Source organism: Pinus tabuliformis, chromosome 9 (genome assembly GCF_031772625.1).
Source record: "Pinus tabuliformis cultivar Carrire ecotype Pingquan chromosome 9, CPIR1, whole genome shotgun sequence".
In the NCBI taxonomy this organism is placed as follows: Eukaryota; Viridiplantae; Streptophyta; class Pinopsida; order Pinales; family Pinaceae; genus Pinus; species Pinus tabuliformis.
This window is the reverse complement of record NC_142307.1, coordinates 451,984,243-451,993,006: the sequence shown is the minus strand read 5'-3', so window position 1 is coordinate 451,993,006 and position 8,764 is coordinate 451,984,243. Positions and strand designations below refer to the sequence as shown.

The window sequence follows — 8,764 nt, the reverse complement described above, 5'->3', positions numbered from 1 at the left end:
CTAATCCATTACAAAGGAGTTCACGGCTGCATCTATTAAGGGAACCCACTCAACAAAAAACTTGGTGGTATCGACATGCCCAAATAGTCTACACATCATAGTTGCGACACAAGAGTAGGGAGCAACGAGAGATGATATAGGATACATACCCATTTTCTCTTGTTTGAACTTGTTGGAACTGGACTTCCATTGCCGAATTGGTTCTAATGGATCCTTGTTCTCCTTCGCGAAATTCTCAAGGAAATCTTTATCATATACCTTCTATGTGTCTGGTATATGATACATTCTTTTCAAATCCTTTGTCGTGAGGGAACCAATAGCTTCTTTTCTTGAAGTCAAGAATGCACGATCTACAATGTTGATGTTGTCTATAATCCATTTTACCATGTCAGTGTAAGGTAAAATCTTCAGTCTTGCAGTAATTCGGTGTAAGAAAGAACTTGCAGCTTCAAAATAAGAAGCCTATGAAGAAGTGGTATCATCTGCTGTTGCTTTGGTTTGAATTATTTTTGGACCCTCATTTTCCAGCAGATTGTACATAGCTTTCCTTGAGGAGGTCATGCTATAAATGGTGCATTTGGTGTATAAAAATAATGGAAGCATTTCAGTGACATAAGATGTAGAGGATTGAGAAGCCTCACCAGACTTCTTTCCCTTCTTAGATTTAGTCATTTTGCCGCACAATTTACTTTCAGGAGAAATCCTGCAATACAAAGAATACAGAGCAAATAGGAATTAAACATAAACGCATGCGAACACATAAAGCTTTTGAAATGACCGAAAGAGAGGTTTTAATGCAAATCAATCTAAACAGGTCACCAAATCTCCTTGGGCCCTGTAACCATTAATACTGTTAGAACCCATTAATTAACTGAAATCATGGCTCTGTGTGTTTTATTTATTACTCATTAATATATCGCATCGCAAGAGTTGCTCAGATGGTGAAATAAGTTCATTCTTTAAGTGTTGAGCCAATATGCGATAGCGATATCACCTTATCGGTGTATTAAGCGTAGGAGATTTGCGATTGATTATCGCAACATCGCAATCGGCGATGTCAAGATAGCAGAGAATAGATATTTCCCAAAAAGTTTTAGCGATTGCGATTGCGATGAACGATGTGGCAGTATAGCGACCCTAGGTTTATATTTAAGCAGAACTTTCGTTTAACCTTTATAATTTCCTTGGGCACTTTCCTTTAATAAATAACTTTATCGCTATCGAAACCATTTGGAATGTTATGGGTGGAGTTTGTTGGTATTCTTGCGATACATCAGATGCGATTGTATTTTAATGATATGGTTTAATGCTCCGTCGGGTCCGATGATATCACATTCCATGAGAGGGAGGCTTTTCGGGTATATGAATTGCGGTGCGAGGCGTTTCCACCTTAAAGCATCCTCATTAATCTTTTTAAGCCTTTATAAAGAATGAACATGTTTGGGTTCTCTGGGGGCTATCGTTTATCGCAGTCGCAAGTCTTGACTCAATGGATAAACGTATACTCTTAAGACTTTGCGATTTGCGATATGGTCGAACTTGCCTTAAAAGGGGCCTTTTTGGTTATTCACGCTTTATTGAGGTTTTATTAAAAGGTAAAATCAAATTTATTCCTAAGAAAATATTTGGCTTATATTCTTATGTTTTAAAAAAAAAATTAAGGGTCCCTATTTATTTGTACAATAAATACCTAAGGATTAAGACAAATAAATGGGGGGTTGTTGCATAGCACAACAAGTTCAAAGTTTAGTGAAGCTTTAAAACATGTTCAAGTTTTGCTTAGGTTCAACTAGGGTTTGAACCAAGCTCAATTTACTTTGTTCAAATGAACCTTGGGCCTTGTTATAGTCATTAAATGTACCCTCTGTGACCCATTCTACATATATGTCTATTGTTGCAGGGATTACAAAGCCAATAGGTTAGCTAATCCACCAATTTCTAATTATCGTTGTTTGTAACATTGTTCTAACAGGGCACTACAACCTCTATTACTTTACTTGATTTGTGGAGCCCAAACCAAATATGGATTGGCACATCTTACATTCTCGTTTCAAAACCCACTTTTTCATGGAGCCTACCTAACCACCTGTCCGCTTCTCCTACCTAAAGAAGTGCATTAATCATTGAAGCATATATTTCATGATGAAAATAGAGTCACTTAACTAAGTTGGCCAATTACAAAGTACACTTTTAGTAAAAAACAATAAATTATTGTCTATGCTAGTAATTATCTATCTTATATTATATAAATATAAAATTTAACATAAACTTAAATATCATGTTATATAATATAATATTATTGTATAATTTTTTGATATTGATATATTTTTTCATGAAAAATGTCTTTCTATTTTATATGCAAAATACACATAGTATTGAATCAAGAGATAAACATAACAATATTTCTCCCAACCACCCAAGCTAAACCTAATCCACAATATTAATATGAACTTATTACTATATATAATGAATTTATATGAATTTAATTATTAAAAAATATGTAAATAAGATTAGGATTCTCTCAAGTCCCCATCTTAAGTCAATTAGGACAGGTGACATGATGAACTTTGTTGTAATGGCTTCTAGCCTTATTGAGAATAAATAGTACCTCAACAACCAAATATAAAATATAAAAATACTTTCCATAAATAAATATAAAATTACAAACCTCATTAAAATCTTATTAAAAAATCAAATTCAACTCACCCAAATTCAAATCATAAAGTACAATAATGCTTTGGGTTCATTATTGTAATAGTTTTTGATTCCCCTAGACTCGCATGGGTGGCAGTCACCTCACTATACATTACTTTTTTTTTCCCTCATCTTTCAATCACTCGATTGGAACACATGAATGTGATTTCCAAAAATAAGGCCCATACGTTGAATCAATATGCATCGCTATATATTTTAATGTGCCACTCAATGTTCTGAAAACAATGTATCAATGATAATGGTGGACAACATCGCCCTTTGTTTCTCTGGGCTTACAGGAGACACCTGTCGCCGTCTCTTCAAAGGGTAATATATAATGGCAATGGTCTCACAAACTAACAAACTTCTCATGGTGATGGCATTGATAATAATCAATTTTTCTTTAAATGACGAAGACCATTTTCACTGACATTATATTGCAACGGATTTCATGGACGACGTAACATTTAAGATTTTAAAAAGAGATCTTCCTTGTATTTACATTTCAAAATAGAAATCACTAATATAATCTTTAAGTAAAAAGATTCATGTACAGCATGCAATCTTCTTTAATGGATAAAAAATCTAAGAAATACATCTAGTAGGGAAAGTAAAAGCCACTAAAATTAAGCACCTGAACATCAATGAGCCTCACTGAAAACTAATGAAATTCATTGGGAAATCAAAATTAGACCAACATGTAACTTGTTTTTGAGAACAAGTTTTTAGGCTGTGGTTTTTTTAAGGTTTTAACCCGGTTAAAGACAAGCTCATACATAACTAATCTGGTTCCCCTTTCTCAAGTTAAACAAGTATATATTTTCAAGGTGGATCATTTCAACAGCCGAAGTCTCATATGGGAACAAAACAAAGAGGCAGGTGCCACTTATCACGCCCCCCACTAGTACAAATGATCACCAGGTTCACCTTGACACTAATGTCAAAGTATAATAAGATCATGAAACAGAAATGCTTATGATTAAGCCTCTTCCCTACTGATACAGAGCACCTAAAATGATTATTTCAAACATAGTATCTTGAAAGTTTCCTAATTATCAATACTCTATGCCTTTGCATGCTTTCCTTTGATTTATCAACTCCTCACAGGTGCTGATTCAGAAAACCAAGTACAAGTTTATTCACTTCCTCTGGAAACTGTTCCTGGACAAAATGGCTCCCTTCTGGGAAAAATTTGATCTCTAAATTGGGCACATTAGATTTAATCGTCTCACTCTTGATATAATCCTCCATCCCCGGAAGTTTCAGACAATAATCCTTGGTACCCATGATCAGAAGGCAAGGAGCTTGAATAGTGCGGTCGGCGAAATGAGCTAATCTCCCTGGATCCCTGTAAATTACAGGTTCAAAAAGAAGATCTTAATTTGCATATCTGTAAGTACTTTATGGTGACTTAGAATAAAAAGAAAGCAAAGTGAAGACAAATACAATTAGCTAAGTTTACCTTCTGCTGCAAAGGTATGGGACTTGCATAGGGTAAACAAACCCAGATTTCTCATACAGGCTTGAGTACGTCTGAAGGTCATCCTCAGTGAACCAAGGTGGCAATGGTATGGAAGGATCATAGAGATCCATTACCTCCTTACCATCTTCTGCCACGGGTAGTTCACTACTAGAGAAAAGGATATATATATTCCTTATCACTGTTTTTACATCAACGCGCCCAAGATCTGCTAAGCCTCTTCCGGGCTCCTACAATAATGAATTTAAAAGAAAACAATCAGAATATTGAATATTCTATAGATCGAGGGTTGCTCTCAATATTCAAAGAATAAACAGTATTCCGATAGAATGTCCTTGTTTAATGTATATTTTGGGCACAGATAGGGGAAGAAAAAGCACCTGCCAATGTCTAATATACAGGCCTTTGGGAGCTGAGTCCATATTTCTGGACAGTCCACCAGGTTTACTGTAAGGTATGCCTAACGTTACAACTCCTTTCACTCGATCTGGATAGCAGAGATCAATATAATATGCAACAATTGCTCCAAAATCCTTCCCCACAATAAACGCCTGCTCTATGAAACGTAGTTTCAGATATGTGAGTTAGAAGATACAGACACAAATTTCCTAAACAGTGTTTTTTAGATTAACATAGGGTCATCTTCCTCTCAAATTTATAAGATATAGAAATGTTAAACCAACATACACTTTGAATAAAACTAAAAAACTATAAAAACACTAGATGAAAACCTGAAAACCTCTAATTATTTAAAAGATTAAAAATAAGATGAATCTATATGAAATAGTGCTGGAGTACATTGAAATTGTATGAAAAAATCATCTAAAATTTTGAAACCACATAAACCTTTTTAACTTAACCTCTATTTATAGAGCAAGCAATCTACCAATATTAAACCAGCACAACTTTTATATTTAAAACCCAGAAAAAACCTGTTGTGCAAAATCTCAGTTTCAACTAACATAGATTAATTTTATTCCACGTCGTAGTAAAAAACGCGCTGATTGTTCAAACCTCACTTTCTTTTCAACCTCCATAGATTTAGAAAAGCTAATAGTGTCATATATGGACATCTCACCCAAACAGGGGAGTTGAGCTTCTCTGGATTTCATCAGAAAGCCAACTAAAACTTACTTTCTCAATACCCAAGGCATCAAACAGGCCAACGGCGTCTTCAACAAGGTCATAATATCTAGCTTTCTCTGGTTCAGAGGGCTGATCAGAGAGTCCATAGCCTCGAAAGTCGGGAGCAATTGCATGAAACCCTGCCTCTGCCAATGCTATCATCTGATAACGCCATGAATACCAGATCTCTGGAAATCCATGCAGTAACAGCACAGCCGGACCTGCATATCGGGTTAACAACAAAAGTGGTTGAATTTCAAAATAGAGAAAAAAATACAACACCCATTATCTTAGATTTATCTCAATCAGTTTTAAAGAAAAGTGTAACTATCCAACTAAAAACAAACCTATCTATCTATCTATACAAGTTAAACCCCAAGCGTATTGTTATGAATCTATCCCAGTATAAAAATATAGCCATTAAAATACCATTCCAATAAGATCCACACTTGTGACAAACATCTTCCCTCTATGACTGTAACTGTAAAGCACCTGGCTTTTTCAGAGATACCGAGGAAAATACTTAAGATAGCAGTTTTTTCGGGATAAGAATTAGCACCTGATCCAATCTCTGCAACATGTAAATTGAGCTCTCCAACTTGAACTCGCTTGTGTTGTATTTTGTCCATTGCTGAATGTTAGAAGATACTGCACAAGAATGTTTGAAGGGGGTTAATTTCTGTATTCGTATTTTGAAGATTCAAATGTCCCAAATTTAATAACCAAATTCCAACCCTCGGTTCATTTAAATAGCTTCGATTCATTTCAAAACAGTTAATGAAGACAGATAATTACTAAAGAGCAAGTTACAGGGTGTTAACAGCAGTAAATGTGGAACTTGATGGTCCTATTCAAGTTTTTACTTGGAATTTTGGATTATGATTCTGTTTCTAAGGGATTAAAAATTTTCCGAGGGTTCAAAAATTTCAAATAAATCCCAAACCTCTTGAAAACTAATCGCAGTTATATCAAAAATTCATCTCAATCATGATACTTCCCGGTATCAAAGAGTCTTAACGGTTTCTATCTATCAAATTAAATATATGACGAATTTTCTTTTCTGTCGAAAATATACAAAGATCAATCCACGAAGGAATTTGTATTTCGCCGTATTTCAACAAAAGCTGGCCGTCATTTTCCAGATCTCGTGCTTAAGATCAGACAACACCTACAGGCTACACCATTATTTCTCATTGCAATTTCAATAGTACACGTCTCTTAAATATTGTGCTACCTGTCACAAGGTGCGTTGAATTTCCACCCTGATCCAATTTTTTCTGTCCGCAACGAACGCGACAAATGGTTGGACGCCTTCCTCGACCGTCCGTTCCACCATTAACCCATCTGTGCTCTGAGGACCCTCCATGGATCGCCCGTCCCATTGTTAACGCGCTTGTCCGCTGACAGCCACTCCATGGATATGTTAGTTACTAGGTTTGATCCTGGGTTTTATTCATACAACTTCAGCGAGTTTTGAATTGATTGTGGTAAATACATATGAATAAAATAAGATATGTATTTTTTTATTGTTTTTTTTCCTTTCAAAACTTCATTTTATTTTATTTGTTATATTTGCATTATTTTAACTATCTCTCAATTATTGGTTACAGATTTGTTTTGACCTTACAATTCTGTTTTATATATATGCTGAAAAGATTAAACACTGATTTGACTCCTAGTGCAATCCGCTCAACAAGTGTGTTTACAAGATTGGAAATTTGAAGCTTTGGCCTATAGCAATGCAAAATTGTTTTATTGTGGATGTTTGGCTTCCAGAAATGTGCTGACTTGTTGGGATGATAAAATCTATTTTTAGCTATGTGGTTCTACAATGTCATCTTACAAGGAAGCTAATATTTAGTTCATTGATGTTTTGGGCAGGGAGTGTGTTTTTTTGGACAAAGCCGTCATCAAGTTCTTTGAACGTTATGAAGCTTGGATCTCAAGTTATGGCATTCTTTCATAGCATATATGCATCTTTATTGTATTTTTTTGGATATATGATGGAATCTGATATCCTGAAAATGAGCTTTTGTTTCCATTATTCTGCTCATCCATGCTAATAGATTTAGGACATCTAAATGTGCATGACCTGTAAGCTAGTGAATAACACATTTAGAGTCACTAAGTGTTACCAGGAAAAGTGTTTATTTAGAACTGCTCTATCCCACTAAGGTGTGACATCTACCTTAGAAACAAACAGAGAAAACTACTTTTGTATCTCCTTTATGAACTATAAACAAAGAGAAATAGGAAGAACCAACCTGTGTCTTGCGCTAGTCCTTTGATCCAATCTCTCTCCTCTTTGACAGCTTCCGGCTACCTGCTCCCTTATTTGCCCAGCTTCACCAAGTACCTGTAAGATCACAGAAGAAGGAAACTACACAAAGACATGGATTTATATTCATAAATAACTTAGGATCAGATTTAAGTTAACCATACAAATGTAACAAGCATCAATGATACAAAAGCATGGAGAAGAAACTCAAATAGTTTTTATTGATATACAAGAAGATCCAGAAGGAGTTACAACCGATGATTCCTGACCCAGCATCAACCTCCCAGCAAAGAAGTCCCTTCTTCACCCCCAACAAAGCATAGATCACCCAATTCTCTGATATGTATCTCAAAACCAACAGCAATTCCTTACAATGTGCAAAATTCCAGCCTCTGGATCTCTGGGATGAGGGATCCATATATAGATGTATGCAAGGAGGATGAGTCAGCTTATGATTTGATTAGTGGCTTCTCTCTGTCAGTTCTTGCTTCCACTTGGAGACTGAAAGCCTCTTACTCATCCTTGGTCGAATTCAGTGAGGCAAGTGTCATTGGAGAAGATTCTGGAAGCTTCCATTGTCTCTCCACCTCGTGGAATGACACTGCCACTTGTCATTTCCCGCTCAACGCACCCTGGTAGTGCATTTAGGTGCGTTGCAACGCACCTAGCTAGTGGACTTAGGTGCTATGCAACGCACTTAGCTAGTGGAGCAGCTGAAATGATCCTGTTTTGACTTATTCTGAGCAGTTTCTGGTGGAGAACTTCTAGGAGAAGCTGTAATTTGTTGACCTTGTTCCTTTAGGGGTTGGAACAACACTTTTAGGGACTTAGGAGCCCCTGGTTTATGGACATTTCATGTTTAGAGCTGTAAGGCACAAAAATGTCTATAATAGTTGCCCCCTAAAGTATGAGGCCGTTTATCGGGTGAAATGCTTTATTAGGAGGATCCGAAGTTCTTTCAATGCTGGGAGGAGACCTGTAATAAGATACAATACAATACATTATCTTCATACTGTTTTCATGATCTAGCTGAGGCGGGCATTCCCATGCTCAGCTTTATAAATTCATTTTCATGTACATAGGACAGACAATAGTCTGATGGTAGACTGATGATTCTAATAGAGCCATCATCCTTTTGGTAGGATGATTATCTGTGCTGCAATGTTGTACATTTCAATGTCTTTATT

General features: G+C 36.0%; 1 protein-coding gene across 9 annotated transcripts; it reads right to left on the bottom strand.

Annotated features, from left to right (window-relative positions):
* Window positions 1-3,341: 3,341 nt before the first annotated feature.
* LOC149149148 (epoxide hydrolase 2-like) lies at window positions 3,342-6,766 on the bottom strand. Of its 9 annotated transcripts, none has more exons than XM_089439713.1 (6): window positions 6,534-6,766; window positions 5,823-5,947; window positions 5,309-5,520; window positions 4,555-4,725; window positions 4,157-4,404; window positions 3,342-4,042 (listed from the first exon to the last, which is right to left on the bottom strand). In XM_089439713.1, exons 2-6 carry the CDS (start codon window positions 5,926-5,928, stop codon window positions 3,796-3,798), a joined length of 984 nt encoding a protein of 327 aa, XP_089295839.1. In that variant the 5' UTR covers window positions 5,929-5,947; window positions 6,534-6,766; the 3' UTR covers window positions 3,342-3,795. The 9 variants fall into 9 exon arrangements, with proteins under 9 accessions (XP_089295839.1, XP_089295842.1, XP_089295838.1 ...); XM_089439716.1 differs by having other exon boundaries at window positions 5,859-5,947; window positions 6,534-6,763; XM_089439712.1 differs by lacking the exon at window positions 6,534-6,766 and adding an exon at window positions 6,375-6,503.
* Between the last annotated feature and the right edge of the window lie 1,998 nt (window positions 6,767-8,764).

Bases quoted from the DNA above. Each gene is read 5' to 3' on its own strand.
- LOC149149148 (XM_089439713.1), bottom strand. From the start codon at position 5,928: ATGGACAAAATACAACACAAGCGAGTTCAAGTTGGAGAGCTCAATTTA. The intron at 5,521-5,822 runs GTATTTTCCTCG...CCCGATATGCAG, and splicing joins CGAAAAAACTGCTATCTTAA to GTCCGGCTGTGCTGTTACTG. The intron at 4,043-4,156 runs GTAAACTTAGCT...TGTAATTTACAG, and splicing joins CCATACCTTTGCAGCAGAAG to GGATCCAGGGAGATTAGCTC.